The following is a 25,828-nucleotide window of genomic DNA, read 5'->3' on the forward strand; positions in this document are numbered from 1 at the left end:
AATCAATTTTTATATCCTTCACACCTTCTAGCAGGTTACTTTGCAAATACAAAATATTTACCTGTTTATCAAATGAATGAATGAATGAATGAATGGTATGTGATGCCTTGCAAACAAAAAACATATTAAAGATATCATGTATAGCCTCAAATCCTTGCCTCCCTCCTGCTTGACATTCTTTAACATGTATTTCTTGTGAATCTATTAATTTTGCTCAGCATAGTAAAAATATGTATATATTGCTCACAACATTAGCCTTCTAATCAATAACTCACCGTATAACAGGACTTGACACAAAATTATTCCTGGTTTTAAAATAACATCTAAGAAACAGCATTCTCAGTTATGGAAGCTATGACAAACTCACATTCTTTTATGCAGAAATCTAAAATCTAAAGGGAGAAATTGAAAAAAAAAAACCAATTCCATTCACAACATTGGATTTCTGAGCTATTTATGTATCTTCATAGGTTCTTTAATATATCAATGTACCTTTAACTCAATCTTCTAAAATCTCAGTATGCAATGATAAAAATTCTGTGCTTAAATTATTGTATAACTGCAGAATGATTCTGAAAGAAGTTTGACAAGAGTATATCTAATCTGATCCCTTTGAAAAGGTTGACAAGAATGTCCTATTGATGTTGATACTAGCATTTTGGAGTTCATGCCTAGAAAAGTCAAATGCTATCCAGTTGGGTATTCGTTAACATTAAGATTTCTTGAAGTTCTGTGGCTCAGCAGAAACGAAACTAACCTCTATCCATGAGGATGTGGGTTCAATCCCTGGCCCTGCTCAGCAGGCTAAGGATCTGGCATTGCTGTGAGCTGTGGTATAGGTCGCAGACTTGGCTTGGATCCCCCAGTGCTGTGGCTGTGGTGTAAGGTGGCAGCTGTAGCTCTGATTTGACCCCTAGCCTGGGAACTTCCATATGCTGCACCTGCAACCCTAAAAAGCAAAAAAAAAAAAAAAAAAAAAAAAAAAAAAAAAAAAAAAAAAAATTAAATTAAATTAAACTTTAAGATTTAAAACTTTAAGATCTCTCTCTCTCTCTTTTTTTTTTTTTTTTTTTTTTTTTTGCTATTTCTTTGGGCCGCTCCCACGGCATATGGAGGTTCCCAGGCTAGGGGTCGAATCGGAGCTGTAGCCACCGGCCTATGCCAGGGCCACAGCAATGCGGGATCCAAGCCGCGTCTGTGACCTACACCACAGCTCACGGCAATGCCAGATCGTTAACCCACTGAGCAAGGGCAGGGACCGAACCCACAACCTCATGGTTCCTTGTCGGATTCGTTAACCACTGCGCCACGATGGGAACTCCCTAGATCTCTTTTAGTTATACATAGTTATACATCAGCTCTGTTCAAGGATTTCAAATCTTTGAACAAAAATTCTTCAATATCTTTGCCAAATTAATGCTCAGATGGGGGCTTCTGAGATATGAATCACATAGTCCCCTACTCCCTTTTCCTGTTTACCTGTTAGAAGATGATTAAAAACAAGCCATTTGGTCTGCTCTTGTGGACACAAGTTATTCCCTGATTATTCAAAAATATAATGTGAAGGATGAAGAAGAGGAAAAAGTACAGAATGATGTTTAGAAGAGAATACAGTGGTAAAATGTAACCTGATTGGAAAAATTCACACTCTTGCCTCTTGCCTGTCCCCAACCCCTTTAGGACTGATTGTATTAAAAAATTCAGATAGCTTTAAAAAGTTTAAATACTTCTAAGGTCTTTTTTTTTTTAATCCTGATATACTTGGGTGAAAATCTGTTGGCAATAACTCACCTTTTCCCAACTTGAGATGCGATCTGTGCCATTCTCACATTTGTCTTTTCCCCTTTCTTCCCTGCTAATCAAGATCCTTCTCCCCTTCTTAATACATCTGCAAAAGCTTAACTTCCTAAAAATCTTCCTAGAAAAGTCTCCCTATATTTCCCCACTCCTTTCTATTAGTTGCTAAGAATCCTACATAGTCCTAGGGAAATATGTGTCATATTTATGGTTATAAAACCTCTGTTTAAGAAACTATGGATGTATTCATCTATTTGTGTACCTGATGATATAGTTCATGAAAATGAAGACTAAATTTCTTTCGTATATTTTCCCCAAGAAAGAATAAGAGAGTGAATGTTCAGTTTATTCTCTTTCCTCAAATTATAGTCACTATTACCAGGGTAAGAAATAAAACAATCTAGACTTCTTGAGGGCAGGGAGTTCAACTATTACTTACTAGCTATTTATTACATGTTGACCTGGATCAAATACCTCTCTCGCTGTAGGGAAAAAATTCTATAAAATGCAAAATTATATAGTGTTGAGGTACTGAATGGACTGTTCTCACCCTCTCAACTCCATGATGTTGCTTTGAAAAAAAGAAGGAATAGGAAGTAATTTTTTCCTTTAAAAAAAAGAAGAAGAAGAAAATATGGAATATAGTCAATTTCATTAGAATTTTCTAAGGAGCAAGGTCTATTATGTGATTGGGATGGGAGTGGGCAAGACCACATATTCTTATATTTAGACAAGTATTTATATTTATTGTTATATATTTCTATATCAATATTCATATATTTATAAAATATCCCTTTCAGATATTTAGATTTTAGATGTTTAGGCTTCTGCTCTGATCACCACATAAGGTACAGGCATTGTAATGTTGTATTTCTAAAGTGTTGTTTGGGTAGCTTCCTCTCGTGGCGCAGTGGAAACGAATCAGACTAGGAACCATGGGGTTGCGGGTTCAAACCCTGGCCTTGTTCAGTGGGTTAAGGATCTGGCGTTGCCATGATCTGTGGCGTAGTTTGCAGACAAGACTCGTATCTGGCTTTGCTGTGGCTCTGGCATAGGCAGCAGCTACAGCTCCGATTAGACCCCCAGCCTGGGAACCTCCATGTGCCACAAGTGCAGCTCTAAAAAAAAAAAGACAAAAGACCAAAAAAAAAAAAAAAAAAAAGTGTTATTTAAAATAAATGCTAGACTTGTGGCTGCCTGATGGGAGGGGGAGGGGGTGGGAGGGATCAGGAGCTTGGACTTATCAGACACAACTTAGAATAGATATACAAGGAGATCCTGCTGAATAGCATTGAGAACTTTGTCTAGATACTCATGTTGCAACAGAACAAAGGATGGGGAAAAAAAATGTAATTGTATACATGTAAGGATAACCTGACCCCCTTGCTGTGCAGTGAGAAAATAAAAAAATTTAAAAAAAATAAAATAAAATAAATGCTAGAAATTCTACAAATGTGATCCCTTAGTTGTTTCTTCATTTTATAATATACTAAAAGCCGCACAAAATGGAAGTAGCCTGAGTACTCCTAAGTCCCGAGAGGCTGTGTTTCATAGTGCTATTACATACCCTAAAACTAAATAAATATTAATAACGAAAATGGCATTTACATATTAAGTGATGAACACTTAAGATATATACTCTACTGTCATAGCACTAGTAAGAGATAAACACTTGATCACTGTAAATATGAATAAAACTTAGGTTTTTTTAAATCTTTCAAGAGAATCAGGACTATTTTCCTCCTGTTTCCAAGACCTCAGTAACTCTTTTAGTGTGTTTATGTTCACTAAGCAGGGACATTACTGTGGAAAATTAAATAGGGAATTCAGTGTTCTTTGCAGATAATTTTGGCATGTTCCATTGGGAACTTCTAGTCTGAATGTGCATTTTTCCTGGGAAAAGGCACACATGTGCCAAATCCTCAGTTTTTTCTCTGATAGTGAAGATCTGCTATATAGAGAATTAATGACAATGTAAATTCAGCAAGACATTGTGCTGGAAACTTCATTATTAAAATAAAAGGTGGCAAATATATGGAAATACAGTTTGAGTGTAGTAAATAAAAGCTAGTATTAATGCACTATGAAAGCATCAGAATAATTAATTGATTTTCTGACTTGGCTCAAGTTAAAAAAACAAATTTCTGAGGTGGAGAAATAGAATATATTTGTAATTCCTAATATATTTATTTTCCAAGAAAATCAGTGGTACTGTTTTTGATGATTAAAAAAACTCGTGTTCAATGCCTAATTATCCTTTTTGAAATTCACGCATTTTGTTCTTTGATGGTTTTCATAAACTTACAAAATAACCAGAATTCTTATCCTGACTTTGACTTTGTGTTTCATATCAGTTTTTCATCCTGTAAGATGTTGCCATTATTATTCTTTCTGGGTACATGTTCATTTAGCCCTAAAACCAGAATTGACCTAAAGCTCTTTTCTACCACTGTCATTTTTTTTTGGGGGGGGGTTGTTTTCTTTTTTTTTTTTATTTTTTTTTATTTTCCCACTGTACAGCAAGGGGGTCAGGTTATCCTTAGATGTATACATTGCAGTTACAGTTTTTTCCCCCACCCTTTCTTCTGTTGCGACATGAGTATCTAGACATAGTTCTCAATGCTATTCAGCAGGATCTCCTTGTAAATCTATTCTAGGTTGTGTCTGATAAGCCCAAGCTCCCGATCCCTCCCATCCCCTCCCCCTCCCATCAGGCAACCACAAGTCTCTTCTCCAAGTCCATGATTTTCTTTTCTGAGGAGATGTTCATTTGTGCTGGATATTAGATTCCAATTATAAGTGATATCATATGGTATTTGCCTTTGTCTTTCTGGCTCATTTCACTCAGGATGAGATTCTCTAGTTCCATCCATGTTGCTGCAAATGGCATGATGTCATTTTTCTTTTATGGCTGAGTAGTATTCCATTGTGTATATATACCACTTCTTCCGAATCCAATCCTCTGTCGATGGACATTTGGGTTGTTTCCATGTCCTGGCTATTGTGAATAGTGCTGCAATGAACATGCGGGTACATGTGTCTCTTTTAAGTAGAGCTTTGTCAGGATAGATGCCCAAGAGTGGGATTGCAGGGTCATATGGAAGTTCTATGTATAGATTTCTAAGGTATCTCCAAACTGTTCTCCATAGTGGCTGTACCAGTTTACATTCCCACCAACAGTGCAGGAGGGTTCCCTTTTCTCCACAGCCCCTCCAGCACTTGTTATTTGTGGATTTATTAATGATGGCCATTCTGACTGGTGTGAGGTGGTATCTCATGGTAGTTTTGATTTGCATTTCTCTTATAATCAGCGATGTTGAGCATTTTTTCATGTGTTTGTTGGCCATCTGTATATCTTCTTTGGAGAAATGTCTATTCAGGTCTTTTGCCCATTTTTCCATTGATTGATTGGTTTTTTTGCTGTTGGGTTGTATAAGTTGCTTATATATTCTAGAGATTAAGCCCTTGTCAGTTGCATCATTTGAAACTATTTTCTCCCATTCTGTAAGCTGTCTTTTTGTTTTCTTTTTGGTTTCCTTTGCTGTGCAGAAGCTTGTCAATTTGATGAGGTCCCATGGGTTTATTTTTGCTCTAATTTCTATTGCTTTGGGAGACTGCCCTGAGAAAATATTCATGATGTTGATGTCAGAGAGTGTTTTGCCTATGTTTTCTTCTAGGAGTTTGATGGTGTCCTGTCATATATTTAAGTCTTTCAGCCATTTGGAGTTTATTTTTGTGCATGGTGTGAGGGTGTGTTCTAGTTTCATTGCTTTGCATGCAGCTGTCCAGGTTTCCCAGCAATGCTTGCTGAATAGACTTTCCTTTTCCCATTTTATGTTCTTGCCTCCCTTGTCAAAGATTAATTGACCATAGGTGTCAGGGTTTATTTCCAGATTCTCTATTATGTTCCATTGGTCTGTCTGTCTGTTTTGATACCAGTACCACTCTGTTTTGATGACTGTACCACTGTCATTTTTAACCAACATCCACATCTGGGAAATGACTCAATGGCAGTCACCAAGACCTAACACTTGGACTGAATCCTCACTGCTGAGGAGGTTGTTTTGACCAACCAGGTGTGGGTCACTTAAATGGAGATGCCCAGGAGGCAAACAATGAACAGGCTAAAACTAGAGATTTCAGAGTCAAAAGTACATTTGGAGAGGTTCAAGCCACAGCTGAGGAGGATGTCGCAAGGGAGAGGCTGTGGTACAGCAAGGCCTTAGAACTACTGAGCAGAACCCCCATTAGGTGCCCAGTAAAGAGTTGGGAGATCAAAGAGCGATGCAGAAAATGACATTGCACTTCATCAGTAATTTCTACTTCAGTTAGCACATATAGAGACTATTTCAATGCATATCATTTTCTCATTGAATTCTACATTGGCAAATGATGAATACAAGATTTTTTTCCCACAGTCTGGCTGCTGACTTGATGCATTTTGGCTGGCAAAACACATAGAGAACTGCCACAATGGGAGAGTAGCCTTTCCTAAGTCACTCCACTTATCACCATGACAACAGCATTTTTGCTAAATTAGGGCATTTTCATGTAAAAAATATAAACCCATTTGAGTGCTTAACTCAAGTGTATTGAGGCTTTATAATTTACCTTATCAAAAATTTTGCCTTTATATATGTGAATTTTTTTTATTTGAAGGACAAAAACCAAAATGACGACTGCTCAATTTGATTGTCAATACTGCACGGCATCACTTCTTGGGAAGAAGTATGTACTAAAGGATGACAATCCATACTGTGTTTCTTGTTATGATCGCATCTTTTCTAACTATTGTGAGGAGTGCAAAGAACCAATTGAATCAGATTCCAAGGTAGGTCTTACCTCAATTCACAGAATGACTGCATATGGACAGCAGACAACTGTTTTGGAAGGCCTCTTTTTCTTCAGTGTTGACTGTTAATACCCTATTGCTCTGCTACTAGATATAAGGTTTTTCAAAGCTACCTTCAATCAAGGTCCAGGCACTCTGCTCAATGCTGCAAACCGTAACATATGCTTTAATCCTTATAGTGATATTAGGAGATAATTTAGAATGCTAAAGATTAAAAGAGTTATTTGCCGAAAGTCACAGAGCTAAAACATGTATTTCTAGAATGAAATACATAATTGTAAGTGTAAAAATTCAAGCATTTATATTATCTAACTTTAAATCAGCCTCATTTCTCCTAAAACCATAGTGCCCTGATACTTCTCACACATACAGCCCATTCTTCCCACAATGCACATTATTGTTTTGTTGTTGTTGTTGTTGTCTTTGGGGTTTTTTTGTGTTTTTTTTTGGGGGGGTTGGGGTTTTTTTTTTTTTTTTGGCCTTTGCTTTGGCTAAACAGTGTTAAGATTTTGTTTAGTTGAAACTCAAAGAGTAACAGGATATTACAACCTAAAAATAAACATCATTCCATGAAAAACTTCTCTTATAATTTATAAAAGGAAAGTAGACAAAATCTGAAGAAATAGGAGAGTCCACTTACTTTCCATCTGGCTTTTGTAACCAACCAAGGAAGCCCGAGGCTCTAGTTCTTAATTGCCCCAGACAATCTCCTTTCTATGGGTAATAGTATCAATAACAACATTCCCTCAAGCTACCAGCACAACCTACTGGCACCAGAGTCCCAGGAGTGTTTGGTTTTGTCTTATAAAACGACCAGTTGCATCACAAACACATTTAATTAATTTTGACTTACTGTCTCAAAGGATCTTTGTTACAAAGGCCGTCACTGGCATGAAGGATGCTTCAATTGTGCCAAATGCAATCACTCCTTGGTGGAAAAACCTTTTGCTGCCAAGGATGAGCGCCTGCTGTGCTCAGAATGCTATTCTAATGAGTGCTCCTCCAAGTGCTTCCACTGCAAGAGGACCATCATGCCAGGTAAGACCGCGAGGGAGCTTTAGTCTAGAACTGAAGCTGCAATGCTTTGAATTAAACCCAAACACAGGAAAAGAGTAGTATAATAGTCCCCCGCAATCCATGGTTTCAGGTCAGCCTCAGCCTGAAAATATTAAATGGAAAACTCCAGAAACAAACATTTCCTAAGTTTTAAATTGTGTGCTGTTCTGCAAGGTGTGATGAAATCTCTCATTGTCCCCCTCCATCCTGCCCATGATGTGAATCATCTCTTTGTCCACAGCATCCTGCCCAGTAGTCACTTAACAACTATCTCAGTTATCAGATTGGACACTATTATCATAGTGCTTGTGTTCAAGAAACCCCTATTTTAGTTAAAATGCAAGGAGAGTGATGGTGGCAATTCAGATATGCTGAAGAAAAGCTATAAAGTACTTCCTTTAAATGAAAAGAAAGTTCTTGACCTAACAAGGAAAGAAAATAAATCCTATGTTGAGGTTGCTAAGATCTAATGTAAGAACAAATTTTCCATCCATGAAATTGTAAAGTAGAAAAAAGAAGTTTGTGCTTTTGCTGTTGCACCTCCAACTGCAAAAATTAGGGCCATGGTGCATGACAAATGTTTAGTTAAGATGGAAAAGGTATTGAATTTGTACAACACAATATTTTGAGAGAGAGACTACATTCATGTAACTTCTATTCAGCATATTGTTATAATTGTTCTATTTTATTATTTTATTGATGCTAACCTCCCGTAATGCCTAGTCTATAAATAAACTTTAACAGAGGTCATATGAATAGGAAAAAAAAATCTTATATGGGGTTCTATACAATCCTCATATAGTTTTAGGCATCAATGGGGGTCTTGGAACATACCTCCACAGATAAAGTGGGGGGACTACTATATAGGACTTTATTTTTGAGAAAAGACATCTTTCTTGATATATCTTCATCTCATTTGGTGTACTTTAGAAATACAAAGATTATTCTGTCTTCAATTGCTAAGTTACTGCGTTCTGTGTATTTTCATAAACCTAATTTTATAGCAACCTTTTGAACCAGAATCTGAGCCATGGAATAATGCTAAAACCTATACCAATAAATAATACTAACACTGAATTAAATACCCTGTCCTAGGCAGGCCTAACAGCATCAGGAAACATAATCCATCACAGGAGAATGGAACCGATCCTCATTTTGTAGCTCAACACAGATTCGTTTGAGGGTCAGTCATCTTTATTTTCTCTTAGGGAAAACAAGGACCCACGTAAATTGTTACACCTGTAGGCAAGCACTAATTCTGTTTTGATCCTCTTCTCAATCCCTATAGACAGCAGCATGAGAACACAATTCTCTCTCATTTTCTCATTATAGATTCAAAGATTTTCTAGGAGACTCCAAGTGCACAACATCAATCTCCAGAGTTTGTGCCCTGGGCATTTCTAATATCCTTGTAATGGTTATTACAGCCCAATTTATCTAAACCATGCTTTCAGAGTCTGCATTTATAGTACTTTCCCATCTCAAAATTGTGAGACAGCACGAGTTTCCAGTGAAAGAGTGATTCACCATCAGCAGGGCTGAACTCTCTTTACTTACATCTCTTTTTTTTTTTTTTCAGATAAATGTTTTGACAAAACACTATTTTTTCTATGTGGATGATTAGTTGATCACCTTAACTTTAATGTATATTTTAAATATCTTGACATATTTTCCTTAAAAGAAAACCATTACAGAAGTTCTCTTGTAGTGCAGTAGGTTAAGCACTGCTGCAACTGCAGTGCAGGCTGCAACTGTAGCATGGGTTCATAGCTGGCCCGGGAACTTTCCGCATGCCATGGTTGTGGTCAAAAAAGGGGGTGGGGGAGAAAGAAATCAGGCTTGATTTATACTAACAGTTCTTGCTGTTGGGGTACAGGTTCCCGCAAAATGGAATTTAAGGGAAACTACTGGCACGAAACCTGCTTTGTGTGTGAGCACTGCCGACAACCAATAGGAACTAAACCATTGATTTCCAAAGAGAATGGCAATTATTGTGTGCCCTGTTTTGAGAAGGAGTTTGCTCACTACTGCAGCTTTTGTAAGAAGGTAATTATCTCAAGAGGTTGAAGCTTGTGAAATCTTCCAAACCATTTCTTCTTAGCTTGTGCTACGTATTTGTAATAAACCCATACTATCATGCTGTATCTGTCTTTACACATCCGTGTCGGTTTTGAATTCCAACCTGTTCAAAAGCACTACCTGTAGCTGTGAGGATGGCCATCTATTTTTATCCCCATAAAGTTCCACCCAGAATATTAATTTGATATTCCAGAAGCTCAGTTGATTTGATATCCCAGTTCCATTCACTGTGATTAACTGAAGACTTCACGTATCCTGGTAGGAGGCACACATCTCTCTTTGAATACAAAATATTTTTTGGAAAATAGTTTTTGGTCCACTTAGTTTCAGAGACATATGGATTTGTCTCACAGAGTGACTAAGAGAACCAATTTAAACAGGCTATTTCCTTCCTCACATTATGTCCAAACAATGTAAATACCTTCTTGACTTGAAGCTTTTTTATTTCTAAGCTTTTATATGAAAAGTCACTCATCTCTGTCACCTTGATAAACCTGACTATAGTCCATGAAATATGTATTGATGTTCTCAAAGAAATCTTTGACCTGTGAGGCATCAAAATTTCAAATACATTATGATGAGAAAGTTTAAATCATGAAAACATGTTGGATTAGGACACTTGTTTCTAAACATGTTTGATATGCAGGCTACTTGGGCAGATCTCTTGAGAACCTTTGCAGAAACATGGAGGAAGGGGTAAATCAGGGGGTTGGGACTGACATATATAATGTGACTGACATACATAATGATTACATATAAAATAGATGGGTAATGAGGACCTACTGTTTTATATACAGTAGGAACTCTACTCAATCCTCTCTGATAGCCTATATGGGAAAAGAATCCAAAAAGGAATGGATATATGTATGTGGATAAAGGTATCTGATTTACTTTGCTCTGCACCTGAAATTAACATAACTTTGTAAGTCAACTATATTCCAATAATTTTTTTAAAAAAAGTAACTATGAATAGATTAAATTTCCCTATATTCCCTTATAAATTATTACCTATCATCTTTCCTTCCTTGTTTCCTTATATTCAGCCACCATCCTGAATTTTGTAAATATCCAATCCATATCCTTACCTTTTTAACTAATATTTATATAACCAAAAGAGTGGTTGACATTGTTTTAAGTTTAGAATATTTTCATAAGTAGTAATGTAGATCAGTTTTTCTATTTTGTAGTGAATCTTATGTTAGTGAGATTTAACCCTGCCATTACATGTATCTTTAGTTTATTCACTAATTTAAAAAAAAAAAGACTATTTGCATGCTTGTATCTGGACAGCTAGAAGTATCATTGCCACTTTCTACAAGTGTATATGCAAACACGCACACAAACACACACACACAATTTTCTATATATATTCAAAATATTAGTACTGCATCTGAGAAGGCATTAATCAACTCCTAAGTTGTAGGGGTTTTGTTTTTGTTTTTTGCTTTTTAGGGCCTTATCCACCACATATCAAAGTTCCCAGGCTAGGGGTAGAATCAGAGCTGTAGCTGCCAGTCTACACCACAGCCACAGGAACATGGGATCTGAGCTGTGTATGCGATCTATACCACAGCTAATGGCAACACTAAATCCTTAACCCACTAAGCGAGGCCAAACCCATATCTTCATGGATACTAGTCGGATTTGTTTCCACTGAGCCACAATGAGAACTCCATTAGTTGTAATTACTGAATTTCACTCTAATGATAGCTGAACATTACAATGAAAAGTAACATGACACAAAACCATCTTATACCCGGAGACTGCCATTACTTTACCAGAAATGCCAACTTAGGTAATGACTTTATAAGAAATAGTCAGATACTATGACCCTGTGACAGATAAAGCACTAAAAAATTATCACTCAATACATGCATTTAGAAAGAGATGCTAGATGCAAACTATTGCATCTGGAGTGGATAAGCAATGAGATCCTCTTGTATAGCACAGGGAACTATATCTAGTCACTTTGTGATGGAACATGAAGGAGGATAAGGTGAGAAAAAGTATGTATATATATATAATGTCCCAGTCATATATGTCCCAGCTGACATTTTGCTGTTCAGCAGAAATCAACAGAACATTGTAAATCGACTATAAAAGAAATAAAATGTATTTATCTCACTGTTTCGAGGGACAACTAAGTTGGCCATTTTTAGGCTATGTTTCTTAAGGATTTACACTAAAATATTAATGAGATGTGGGAATTATCTTAAAATCTTTTGTTGGGCACAGAGTAAAATCTTCTTTCAATGCTATAAAAATTCAAGAGAACTTCTCTAGTCCATCGGTGCTAAGCACTATTTGTAGTCAAAGCATTGGCATTTCCCAGGTTATAGGAGCCTGCCCTATATTTAGGATATGATTTAAAGTCACCAAAAAAATTTATGAAATGTTTTTATTGGGTAGTAGACATATAACAACATGCCAGATTGTTTTCTATTTAATTTTTTAAAACCACAAGTCCTTTAAGGAAAGTTGGATAAAAATGTTTGTGATCAAGATGATCCAAGCTGAGGATAAGCAATTTGTTTCAACTCAAGCCGAAGACCAAATATAAAATAGAAGAAAATAAGCAAAACCTACTTAACAGCCAGGCCCTTAGAACATTTTCCATAGATTTTATTTTGTGAAACTAAAATTTATTTCCTACCCCAAAACAAGTAACCTCAAACTGTAGTGCTTTGAATTCAGACTCCCCCAGTTTCACATGGAGTATTCTCGATTCATCGGCTGTTGTCCACGGAGGGCAAAGTCATCATTGCCTCCACTTTGCCAGAGAAGAAACTTGTTCTAAATCCTGGGAGCAATTAGTGGCAAAAAACAAGCCAGAATGTTAGACTTCATTTTAGCCGGTCTGCCTCCTCAAAAGGAATATAATCATAAGCAAACTATATTTTAATATTCCAGTTTCTTCACCCTAGCTAAATGATCTTTGCTGTGTACATCAAATTGCTGGATTTTTTTTTCTGTGAATACATTTTTCAAGTTCTGAATCTTTTAAGCATTTCCTGCTAATCGTTTGACCAAACAAATCAAAGGAACCTTGGATTCTGCTGTGCTTGCTGTAAGGCATTTGAAGTCAGTAGGGGGTATTTTAAATTGCTTTAGTTCACACACGCCATTATGTTTTCCATTTACTTATTTAGACTAGTATATTTTTCTCCTTTGTAAAAAAAAAAAAAATTTTCTATCAAATATCTTTAATTTTTAAGATAGTCATTGTAAGATTTAAAATAATCTTTTCAAAATCCTAGAGCATAGACATATACATTTAATTTGTCTACAATAGGATGGCTTAGAGTAGACTCTACATTTTCTAATATCTAGTTAACTTGAATACAAAGATTGCAGGCACCATCTCAGATATCCCATTACTTCAGTCAGTATAAGACATTTCCATGAACGCAGGCCAGGTTCCACAGACACCCCAGGAACTCAGCAGCCATGGCTTTGACAGAGGCTATGACTTGAAAACTGCCACACAAGAAAAGTTGTCTAATACTTTTCCATCTGATTTTTAAATAAAGATATCTCAGCCTTTTAAAAAAGTGGAATCCATAGATTCAACTGGTTTAGAAAAAATAATCATATGGAGGAATAGTATGTATCCCTGCCAAACTAGCACATGACCCAGGAATATTTAATGTCTAACCAGCCCTCATGACTTTGAGCCCTCATGACTTTGAGCCCTCATGCTGAAATCTCATGAAGTTACCAACAGCACCCCCATGTGTTCTAGATACAATATTGGAATTACATTCCAAACATTTTTTTCCCTTGGTGTTTGTTCATTCGACAAAGACTTGTCAAGGGTTTATTGGTGCAAAGGAATCTTGCCTCAGTGCTGCGTTCAAGATTAAGCACATGGGCTGTGGAGTCAGACTGTGCAGGTTTGAATGCGATCCTAGCAAGTGACTTAACTACTCTAACACTCAGTAGTTACTCTTCTCTAAAAAGATAGGAGTTCCCATTGTAGCTCAGTGGTTAATGAATCCGACTAGGAATCATGAGGTTGTGTGTTCGATCCCTGGCCTCGCTCAGCGGGTTAAGGATCTGGCATTGCTGTGACCTGTGGTGTAGGTCGCAGACATGGCTTGGATCCTGTGTTGCTGTGGCTCTGGCATAGGCTAGGGGCTACAGCTCTGATTAGACCCCTAGCCTGGGAACCTCCATATGCCGTGGGTGTGGCCCTAGAAAAGGCAAAAAAATAAAAAATAAAAAGAGAAAGATAATAGTCCCTACTGTGTCAGGATGTTGAGAATGTTAAGAAGAGATTAAGCACATGGCTGAAGAATGAAAAAAAATAAAACCTAAGAAATATTAGTTATTATTAGCAAATGATTGTGTTTATCAATTCCTTTCAAAGTTGCTACTGCTGGAATAAAGCATTCATGAAAAATGGGATTTTTTTTTAAATATCCTTAAAAGTTATACATGGACGTAAGAACAAAGCATAGAAAGTATCCTCTAATGGCAGGTCTTTTGAAGACCAAGAAGAAAAAGATGAGCAAGGAAATCAAGGACCTATTTCTTTTTCATCTTCCTGAGTCCATTATGATCCTGCTTCTTTTCTGTTCCATTGTAGAAGAAAACCTAGGATATTTCTCACCAGTTCTATTTAATCCCTATAGCCATTTGTTTCTCTTAGTAGTTTAAAACAACAGCAACAACAACAGGGAAAAGATATCCTGACATAATGTGATAGAATAGCCCCAGGTACCACTTGTGGACACAGAAAAGCATCTGAATTCTAATAGCTTCCATGGTCATTGCCTTTTTTGTGATCCTTTGCCAGGTGATAACTTCAGGTGGGATAACATTTCATGACCAGCCATGGCATAAAGAGTGTTTTCTGTGCAGTGGCTGTAGGAAGGAGCTCTGTGAAGAAGAGTTTATGTCCAAAGATGATTATCCATTCTGCTTGGACTGCTACAACCATCTTTATGCCAAAAAGTGCTCTGCCTGCACCAAACCTATTACTGGTGAGTTCTTCAGTTTAATACACTCCTACCAGGGGACAGTTGTGGCTATGTAAATGCTGTTTAGCTAATTTAGGAAATGCAAGTGAAAAAATCATGATCTTTCCTTTATGGTTCCTTTTGAAATAAACCTGGGGACCAATAAATAAATATATGTATTACACAGAAACTTCATGGCACATATAAAGTGTAATTAAGGTAGCTCTGCTCTAAAGAGGGTAATTAATACTAAACTTAACTGTACTGACTCTTCATGAAGTAATAGCTCGGGGCAGGAGGAGAACAAGACAAGCTGAGAGGTTGGAGATCTTTACAAGGAGGCATGATATGAGGCAAAAACTTTAAAGAGTTGACTGGGGAAAGGATATTTATAAATCAACATCCTGATAAGTTCCAAAAGAGGGTGAAGTGGCCTTAAAATAGAAAAAGTTTCTTTTTCTTTTTTCTTTTTGTCTTTTTAGTCTGTACCTGCAGCATATGGAAGTTCCCAGGCTAGGGGTCGAATCAGAGCTACAGCTGCTGGCCTACACCACAGACACAGCCACAGCCACGTCAGATCTGAGCTGTATCTGCGACCCACACTGTAGCTTACAGCAGCACCAGATCATTTAGCCCACTGAGTGGGGCCAGGGATGGAACCTGCATCCTCATGGATACTAGTCAGGTTCATTACCACTGAGCCACAATGAGAACTCCAAAATAGAAAAGGTTTATTTTTTTGTCATTTTGCCTTTTCTAGGGCCGCACCCGCGGCATGTGGAGGTTCCCAGGCTAGGGGTTGAATCGGAGCTGTAGCTGCCAAGCCTACACCACAGCTACAGCAACGTAGGCTCCCAGACATGTCTGTGACCCACACCACAGCTCACGGCAACACCGGATCCTTAACCCACTGAGCAAGGCCAGTGGGTTCTTAGTTGGATTTGTTAACCACTGAGCCACAACGGGAACTCCGAAAAAGTTTTAATTAAACACAAGTATTGTATAAAAATCTGAAGTTATAATAACTAGGATAGCATAGGTCGGGAATTAATTAAACCTTAATTTAAGATGCTTCTAACAAATGTCTTATTCTCTTTTTCTATGCCCTTACACTAAGTTTTAATTATGAATAGATGAGATAAAACAAGATAGCATTCTCTTGAAGAAACGAAATATATGGGACATATTTGAAAATAACATAAATGGTAAATCCATCCGTGTTAAATGAATTTTCAAGGTAAAAAAAATCTATTTTCCTCAGAGACAAGTCTAAAATGCTGATTTTGTAGTAAAAGAATTAAGTTTCCATCACACCTGAGAAACCCAACAGCTATTCTCCGTAAGCAAGATATGATCACCAAATAAAGTGGCAGAATGCCACTTCTATTCCCCATTTCTAGTACTCTTAGACCATGTTTCATTTTTTTAGCTCAGTTTATGTAACATAGAATTAAAGATTATTTTATACTTTTCTTCCTCCTCCATCTTCAAATATGTCACAAAGTAAAAGTGAATATTCATTCGTATGCAAAGAAAAGAGTTTTGCTGTAAACCCAGCTTGAAAGGCTTTCACTTCCTTGCAAGGGAGGGAGTTTCCTGGATAAACAGAACCCAGTCCTGTGGTACAAGGCACGATGATTGTCAGAATCTCACACTGGCCCATGGGTTACATCTGGCCAGCAAGCATGTTTTGTTTGGCCTGCACATGTTTGGAAATAACTAATGTGAAGTCCATGTATGCACAAAAGTAAATAAAGAACCTGCCCAGGGTGAGCAGACTGCCCTCACATTCCTGGCTGGGTTGCCATCATACCGAGCTGAGTGGCTGGCCCATTGTGTAGGGCATGAGCCCTGTGTTCCTTCCACCAGGTCTCCACCACTCAGCTATGTCACCTCCCCAGTCCTTTCACAGACTTGCACTGGCAAATCCAAGCCTATCAGGCTCCAAAGCTTGGGGTCTTAAGCACTCTGCTCTCCTGCTTCTATACATCTGGCAACTCCCGCAACCAAAAAAATAAGCTACCATCCCACTGGTTTTAGTTAAAAATGGGACTTCCAGGAGTTCCTATCATGGCTTAGTGGTAACCAACTCAACCAATATCCATGAGGACGCAGGTTTGACCTCTGGCCTCGCTCAGTGGGTTAAGGATCCGGCACTACTGTGAGCTGTACTATGGGTCGTAGATGCAGCTCGGATCTAGCATGGCTGTGGTGTGGTGCAGACCAGCAGCTGCAGCTACAATTTGAACCCTAGCCTGGGAAATTCCATATGCTGCAAGTGCTGCCCTAAAAAAGAAGGGGGGGGGCACTTCCAGAAACACTCCAAAATCTTAGTAGAATCTGCAATCACAGCCCAATGGAGACTCAGTAGATGTATCGGATAACACTTTTCTTTAATTAGCCAGAAAATAAAAGGGGTGGGGGGCTTCTACAAAAAAATGAGAACAATTAACAACTCCAAATGGGTTTGAAAACTTTCTGGGGACTCTAAGGGCTAATACTTACCTGAAAGAGCCTATAAGAGCCCTTAACTTGATAAGTTTCAATTCTGATCCATCACAGAGTCATGGGTTTGAATGATTTTTCTGCCAGATTCTGCAGGTCAATCACTGAGCCCAACTTTTTTAGGTCAGACAAAAAACCCGCATTGTTCCACATGAAACATAAAAGTGATCAGGAACCAATGATTTGACCCTAAAGTCATTCCAATACAGAATATGTATTTAGTTTAGAACAGTCAGTCTTTTGATAATGATCTTAATCTCCTTTTGGCTCTGTGATTGAGACATACCAGGCACTATATGCCTGCAAAAACTTCCAGCTCACTTTGATTTGTTTTGGTCTTAAATATATACAAGCCCTGTAGTTGAGCTTCTTTAAAACTAAGCTATTTGAAGTAATATACCACAGAGAACTATACCACCATGTATTTGTTTTTTCAAAGTTGTACATTCATACAAACATGACACCCTCCATGAGAAAGATAAGAAACTATCTTAGAATGTTTTTAAAACACTATTTTAAATCTCAATTGATTCTCAAGTTATAACTACAGTATTTTTCTCTTCTAAGATAGGATTTACTTTTCAAACTTTCTGGGATAGATGAAGGAGCTTGATCTGGTGGCAAGAGCTCTGTCCTAGGGAGTAAAATACCCTGATGTTGCCTCTGTCCCTGACTACTGTGTGGCTGTGTGTACACGATGCAGCTCTGGAGTCCTCATTTGCCTCATTTGCAAAAGGAGTAGCTAAATGAGGTGACATCTTCACTTTCTTCACTTTCTGTTTATTTTCAGTAAAAGGAGTTTCAAATGTGGATTTCTTCAGGAAGGGATGCTAATGTTCCTGGTAATGTTTTTCACAAAAGAAAAATTCAGACTTAATTTGATGAAATTAGGAGCTTAGTCTCTGAAGTCAGATGGCCTAGGATTGACTCCCAGATCTGCCACTCACCAGCTGGGTGACTTGGCCAAGAGGTTTAAGTTCTCTGTTTCTTGTTTGCAATGTCAGGCTGAGTGTTTTATCTATGGCATGAAGGTGAGGTGCGAGCTATATGAAGTCAAGAGCTTAGAATAGTGACTGACTCATCTTCAAGTCAAGTAGCATTTCACCAAATGCTACTTCTTAGTTTCCTGAATTTTCAGGAATAAATGAAGCCAGATAAAACAGGTGTCAGAGGCCTTCTTATTGCAAACGACCCTCATGACCTGAGGGAGTCAGCTATATCCAAAATTGAAACAATTAACTATCATCTCACATGCTGAATCAGGCCTTTCTTAAATTCTTGCTAATAGATGCTTCTTTTTTTTTCTTCTTTGTAAAAAATTCCAGAAGAATTATTTTTACATTTGCCAGCTGTACAAGGCTTAATAATAAGATCAAGAAAACCTCATGCTCATCCAAGTGCTGGATGTATAATAATTAGTTTTATAAACAGAAATGATGTATGTATATATAGAACATTATTCTTGCTGTCAGCTTATTAATGTTTTGAATAACATTAAGGGAATTAATTGGTACCTTATTGATTTACTCTTATTAGAAAGTAGTGATGACAGCATCATAAATAAGCAAGCTATAAATTTAATCAAGAAAAGTACAAGAATTTGATGTAAATTTATCCCTGAACTAGCAAATTATATGTGAAGCCATCAGAAAATTTTTCTAGGATGGAAACAAAACTTCATTATCATATTTAAGGAGAATTTATCTGAACTAGAATATTTATTCACCCTTTCTGCTTCAGCATCGCAAGTGGAATATTTAGAAATTATATGTGAATCAGCACATGAAACATTTATGCAAATCACATAAAGTTCATAGCACTAAGATCACTTGGAGAAAATTTGACAAATAAATAAAGACTCAAGCTTAGGGCATCCCAACCCAATTCTTAAGATCTTTTCTCCTTTTCTACAAATCCTCAAAATCAGTTCCTTGAACTGGATCCTGGATTCATATTTGGCATATAGAGTCTCACTGAAGACTTGAATTTTAATGCCTTTCACAGAAACCCTTTGATTCAAGAGAGGCCCAAGCTGAGGTGGTGGAGGCTGACAAGGCATTTCTTAGAAACTAATCATTGGGTAGCACAGGCTCAGTGGCCAGAGGATCAGATTCACAGATTTCTGTTGCAAGCCTAAGCTGAAGTAATCTCTGGGCAAGGTAATGGGTTGGTCACATTAGCCTAGCTACAGGAGAGTCTGGACGGAATTCTCTTTTGGGGACTTTTTGGAAATTGTCACAGTATGACCATGAGACTTTATCCAAATGAAATTAAACTTGGAAAAAGGGAGAAGAGAACTAAAAGTAAGAGATATCAGCTGTGAATACACATTTATTTTATCTTAATTTTGCTTCTAAGTAAACAGGGACATGAAGAGGAAAAAAAAAAGGTATTCATACTTAGACATGTCTGACTTCAAAACCTCTACCTTCTTCTCACTGCACACCTGTTTTCCTTATGTCTTAGGCAATCATTAACTATTTTCAAAAACGTATGCTTTGTATACCCAGGTTTGACCTACTTATATTTATTATGGAAAAAATTGGCTAGGACTCTGACTGGGTCTCCTAAGAAGAATTTGTCCATGGGTGACATTCCCAAATGGACATGGGGCCACTGAGGGCAGCATTCCTTGTAAGGTTACATATTTCCAGTGAGCAGTCTTGCTCACTTCTGTCTCTCCAGTTTCCAGAAGAGGATCTCATAGACTGTTCAATCTATTTGTTGAAAGAATAGATTATTCTTTTTCTCCAATTCCTTTCTAGGTCTCAGAGGCGCCAAGTTTATCTGCTTTCAAGACCGCCAGTGGCACAGTGAGTGCTTTAACTGCGGGAAGTGCTCTGTGTCTTTGGTGGGGGAAGGCTTCCTGACCCAGAACAAGGAAATCTTCTGCCGCAAATGTGGCTCCGGGGTGGACGCTGACAACTAGAAGGAGACAGTCCTTTCCCACTGAAATATCCACCTTGCTTTTGTTCTCACTAAATCCAGAGCTCGAATGATATCATGTTTCTGACTTAATTTTTAGAACAAATTAATGTAGAGTTTATAGCGGAAGAGTTTTTGCACACATTCTGATTGAAATATAAGAACTAAAAAAAAAAAAAAAGCAGTCTAACAGAAATGAATCTATACTGAATCACAAAGGCACCTTTCCTTGCAAAATGCTGCACTCTGCTGTTAGAAATACAGGAACATATCTCTTTATTATAATCCAGTGTATGACCCATACCTAGAAGTCATGGCTATTATTACTGAAGACTGCTGTGTCCCAAAACTGCAGAGTAGAGAGGAAACAAAGAGATCAAATTGAAGGCATACATGACTCATGTTTGCATTCCTAACGAGCTAGTTATAAACACAATGTGATTGGCTATGAATGGTAGAACAAAAATGATCCAGGAAAATAGATTAGTAATCACCACATTTAAGTATTCTGTCATTTTATCATTCTTTAATTGTTCATGTGTACTGACTTTGGAGTTGAAAAACAAAGCTACAATTTGCCCTCATCTACCTGCTCCCACAGCTAGTTCGTTATCGTATTTAATCAATGGAATCTGGGATTTCTGGACACTGACTCTCATTCTCTGCATAGAGATAAACGGGTCCTTTCTATGTGGGGAGGTTAAAAGCATAGGTTTCAACACATTTTGTCTTAAATGCATTTTCAAAGCCCACAATGATTTTTTCTAAATACTTAATGATTCCATGAAAGAAAAATCTATTCTTTCAAATGAACTAACCAGGATAATCACTGTCCCCAAAGGCAAACCTTTAAGGTAAATAGATCATTAAATCATCACTTGTGGAAATGAGTTTTAGGGAAGGAATTGGTGTTGGAACCTGACTTTCATCCAGATATCTAAAAGCGTGACAGAATGCATAATTAGCTTGGAGCCTCATGCATTTTGCCTTCCAAAATTATATAGATTATTAATAGGAAGACATAAAAGTGGGCTATAAAGAAATCTAGTAATAAGAACTGAGAAAGAATAATCCACTGCTGATTGTTGTGGACCTGCAAAGCAGCACAACAGAGCAATGTGGTCTGTAGATGAGCCCCCCTCACTGTTCTTCCACATGCATACCATCCACCTCATCTATGCCAACCATATCCCCTCGCTTCAGACTCTTGCAGGACTGTGAGAGATACACTCAACCCTCAGTATCCATTCTACAAATAAGCCAGTGATTCTTGGTCACAGCCTTAGTGAAAAGCCTATCATCACATGTGTCTCTTTATACCAAACACCCCTTGATCATGACCCTACCCAGCTGCCCCTGGATAAAATTTTCCATATCATGTGGGACAAATGGAAAGCAACCTCTGATCTCCATGCTCAGTTATCACCCTTGGTTATAGTGTCACTTGGGTGGAGCAGAGAGAGGTCGGGGGAGAAAACTGCATTGACATAACATTTTTCTAAGTGTCTAATCTCAAATTATTGCACAGCATTAAAGTTGTGACTGAAATCTAATTATGTGCTCTGGCTGATTACAATGATTAAAATAGCATCACAGGAGATTCAATTAAAATTGTTATGGAAACAATTTTGGAAATAGTTTAAAATGCAAGGGCATTTGGAAATGCTAGCAATTTAGAGACACTAATGAAAAGTCAGGCTACACAGGCTATTTGAAAGATATCATTGTCTCTTTTTTGTATTAACAATTCCAAGATATTTTCTCATCTTCACATTGTTAAACGTAGGCAAATATATCAATATTTTTCCTGCATTGTTTGAAATTGCGCATGTGGAACTGAATGTGCCAATTATCTAGAAAATAACAGTGTATTACGTAGAAAACCAAGCCATTATGAATCTGGATAGATATACAACATTTAAAACTGGCTCCATTAATCAATTATAAGCAAACATACAAAATGGAATGGTCTTTCTTGGTTAAACAATTGGTCATGTTTATTTATTTTGCTGTGTGGGGTTGGGGGAATGTGAGTAGGCATATGATCAGGCTTGTGTTTGATCTTTACAATAAAATTCACAGAACACTTCTAAGAAAGAGATTTTGTGATCCTTTGATAAGTATAGTTAAGTATATACACTTTCACATAGAAATAATTCCATATTTGGAAAGTAGCTTAGTCATCAAACATGTATGAAACATGTACTATGCACATTTTAAGCTCAAGCTGCTGTGGTCCTGGGATGGTGGGAGAATAGATCAGGTATGGACGTGTGGGAGTGCCAAAGGCAGAGAGCTTAAAAAAAAAACTTCTGCTGTAGACATAACACACATAAACATAACAACTGAGAAAGGAGACACCATTAGACTGATACATACAAAGATAAAAGTAAAAACCATACACATTATACTATGATATGCTATAGGTGATTTAGGTCAATCAATAGAAAAGCTCTCTAATGGCCCTATCCAAAGATGGAGTGGGCTACTTCAGGAAGCTATAGGCCCTCAGTGGTTCAGGGCATGGCATCTGCATGGGCAGGGAAGGAGTTAGAAGTGAAGTCCTATGTGCTAATAACAGCCAAATGGCTTGCAAATCAACTGTGCCAAAGAGTGAGAAGAAATGAGACTGCTAAATAAGAAGAGGTCAAAGGGAGAATATGAACTCCTAGGGTAAAATGTTTATAGTTCATAAAAGAGGCAATAGAAAGTTATTAACTATTTTTCAATAGCGGAGGAAAAACATTATGACAGGGTATGAGGAGCATCGCACTAATGATCCCATGTGGCCTAGACCTGAAGAGGGCAAGGTTCCAAAGGTTAGATCTCTGACCACAGCAACACATTGGGTTAGTGGCCACTGAAATGAAAAGAGAGTGGCAACAGGTAACACAAGCCAAGAGCTATATTTGCTGATATAGATGAGTAATCAAGTCAATGAATCATAGGTTTTATGTTGTCATGTTGGGGTTAGAGATGAAAAAGAAAAAAAGCAGGAAAGAATTTCTACTGTCATGACAACAGGAAGGGTGTCCAAGTGTTCAATTTTCCCTTAACAAAATCATAAACATGTTATATTGGGACAATCCAGGCCCATTGGTTGAGTGAAGTGTGATAGCGCTACCATCATGGGTTCAAAATTTACATGATCACTGTAACTTTTAAAAAAAGAAACATTAAGCTGTACATTGGAGTAAAAAATTGGTTAATCATTGTGAAAAGGAAGAACACTGTCACAAATGGCCTTGGTTAAATAGCACTGCAAAATTTAGTGCTATTAATGAAAAAATCAACCTAGAAACCTATGTGTGATGTTAGTAACACCATTTTGAATTTAAGAAAAAAATACATTTTAATTTACTTGGTGTATTGATAATTCACATTTTAAATAAGAAAATGATTGTTATGTATGTTTTAGATATATTAAGCACATAAATTATTCTCAAATACATTTACAGATAGATGTTTATTATCACAATAATACAGTTTTTACTTGTTTTAAAAATTCTGATGCTGGTTTTCACAAGTTTCTTATGCTGAATAAATTGGTGTAGTACATATCTCTCAAATTGTTTTTATTTAAGTTTTATTTTTGTTTTCTTTTGGCCATGACTGTGGTTTGCAGAAGTTCCCAGGCCAGGGATTGAACCTGAGCCACAGGACTGACAAGGCCAGATCCTTAACCACTAGGCTACCAGGGAACTTCCTCAAATTGTTTTTAGAGACTTTTTTTTTTTATGTTAACTGTGCAGCAAGCAAAATAGGTATGGAATAACTTTGGAATGTTTCTACTTCTATTACATGAAGGGGCATAATGACTTCTATGTTCTTGAATTCATTTCCACAACACCTAAACTAACTATTATGTTCAAATATCATTTCAGGGTCTTAATACAAAAATACCATAATTCAATTCTATGAACAAATAATAATGCCTCTACATATATACTCTTTCTTATAGTGATCAAATTTTAAAATATTCTAAAGTAAGAAGAATTATTTTAATTATCATTTCTGTGATTCTAAAAATATTCTATCAGAAATATTCCACTTCAAGTAGATTTTCCTGTTTTGACTGAGGTAGTCTTCTGCTAATATCTTTCATTTATATAGCAGAGGAATTGTTAAAACCCTTAGTGCTTTTAATTTCTTATTCCATCTAAAGCAAAATCTGTGTCTGTAATACAGACTTCATGACTTCAGGAAACTTGAGCTAATCCACACTATAAGCATCTGTGAGGTTCTCTCCAGAGTTACATTATATTTTGTCTCCAGAGATACTTTGTATTACTAATTTAATGCCAAAATGTGTTCTGCAAAGAAAAATTTGGAACATCTCTCACCAAACACTTACATTTTAATTTTTTGTCTTTTTAGGGCTGCACCTGCAGCATATGGAGGTTCCCAAGGGTCAAAATGGAGCCAGCCTACACCACAGCCACAGCAATGCCAGATCCAAGCCACATCTGTGACCCACACCACAGCTCATGGCAATGCTGGATCCTTAACCCACTGAGCAAGGCCAGAAATCAAACCTGTGTCCTCATGGATGCTAGTCAGATTCGTTTCCACTAAGCCACAACTTGAACTCCTATAGTTCCTTTTTTAAAATCATATGGTTTTGAAATTCTATGAGTACTCAAAAGATAAAATTTATGTCTTTGAAAGGTGTTTCTTCAACAAAATAGAGTAACACTAAAAATTATACTTACCAGCATACTATTTTCATCCTAAACCTACTCCCCTAGAAGCATAAGACCTTTTAAATCTTCATTATTCTACCAAAAACATTCCAAGAGTCAGCTGGGATAACTATAAAGAAATGCCTGGGGAGCTTCTGAGGTCCTCTTTGTCAGTAAAGATAAAGGAGACCTAGCAATAATTGGGGGAGAGGTCAGAAGACAGATTCAACCTCACAACTTCTCAGAAGTTACTGTACCTATATTTTGTTTTGCCAACATAATGAACAGGACACCAAGGAACAAAGATACCAAGAGTCTTCATTTAAACCATCAAACTCTAGGAAAACTAGCAACAAGTCCATCCCCTCAGTCATCCACACGGCTTCCTAGGCGGTTCTAAAAATGCACCATCCAGAGAGAATTAGTAAAGTTGTTTTTCAGAATTCTGAACATTCTGAACTTTCCCAGATGACCAGCTTTAGGATCAGATACCCTGCTGCATATGGGGTTGGAGGAGATTTTCCTCAAATTGGGAATCAAAAAATGAGGGGAAAGAAACAGAAGCAATTCATGCTCAAGTGTGAGTTTATAAAAGAAATAACAGAGTTTCCGTGTATTTGGATTGTGAATTTCTGTGGTTGAGAAAGGGAACAGCTCATTGTGATAGAATTATGATCCATGTCACAGAGAAGCAAAGAGTATTCAGGTCAAATATTTTCCCACGAATGGTAATAAACTTATGGAGTGGATGTCCTTAAAGTGTTCTCTGAATGAGGAACGTTAATGAGCTCAACAGACATCCATTCAATGACTCAAGCAGTGACATTAAATGCTATTCCCACCACATGCAAAAACAAAAATTGTTTGACATTTATGGCAGTCCACATACTGAATCCCAAAGGCTTATTCTTTCTTTATACAAATGACAGCCTATCCCTGATTTGTCTCTGTAGCATCATTTGTGAAGCTAT

The 25,828-nt window shown here is 37.2% G+C and overlaps 1 protein-coding gene across 3 annotated transcripts in view; it reads left to right on the forward strand.

Annotated features, from left to right (window-relative positions):
• The window catches only part of FHL5 (four and a half LIM domains 5), a 48,216-nt gene extending 25,944 nt beyond the window's left edge, over positions 1-22,272 (forward strand). For 2 of the 3 annotated variants that reach the window (XM_021084440.1, XM_021084477.1), the window contains exons 3-7: positions 6,457-6,628; positions 7,513-7,687; positions 9,582-9,751; positions 14,583-14,769; positions 20,016-22,272. In XM_021084440.1, the coding sequence (XP_020940099.1) occupies positions 6,457-6,628; positions 7,513-7,687; positions 9,582-9,751; positions 14,583-14,769; positions 20,016-20,179 (868 nt within the window). In that variant the 3' untranslated portion in view covers positions 20,180-22,272. 3 annotated transcript variants of the gene reach the window in all.

The sequence above is a fragment of the Sus scrofa genome, chromosome 1 (assembly GCF_000003025.6).
Source record: "Sus scrofa isolate TJ Tabasco breed Duroc chromosome 1, Sscrofa11.1, whole genome shotgun sequence".
NCBI classification, from domain to species: Eukaryota; Metazoa; Chordata; class Mammalia; order Artiodactyla; family Suidae; genus Sus; species Sus scrofa.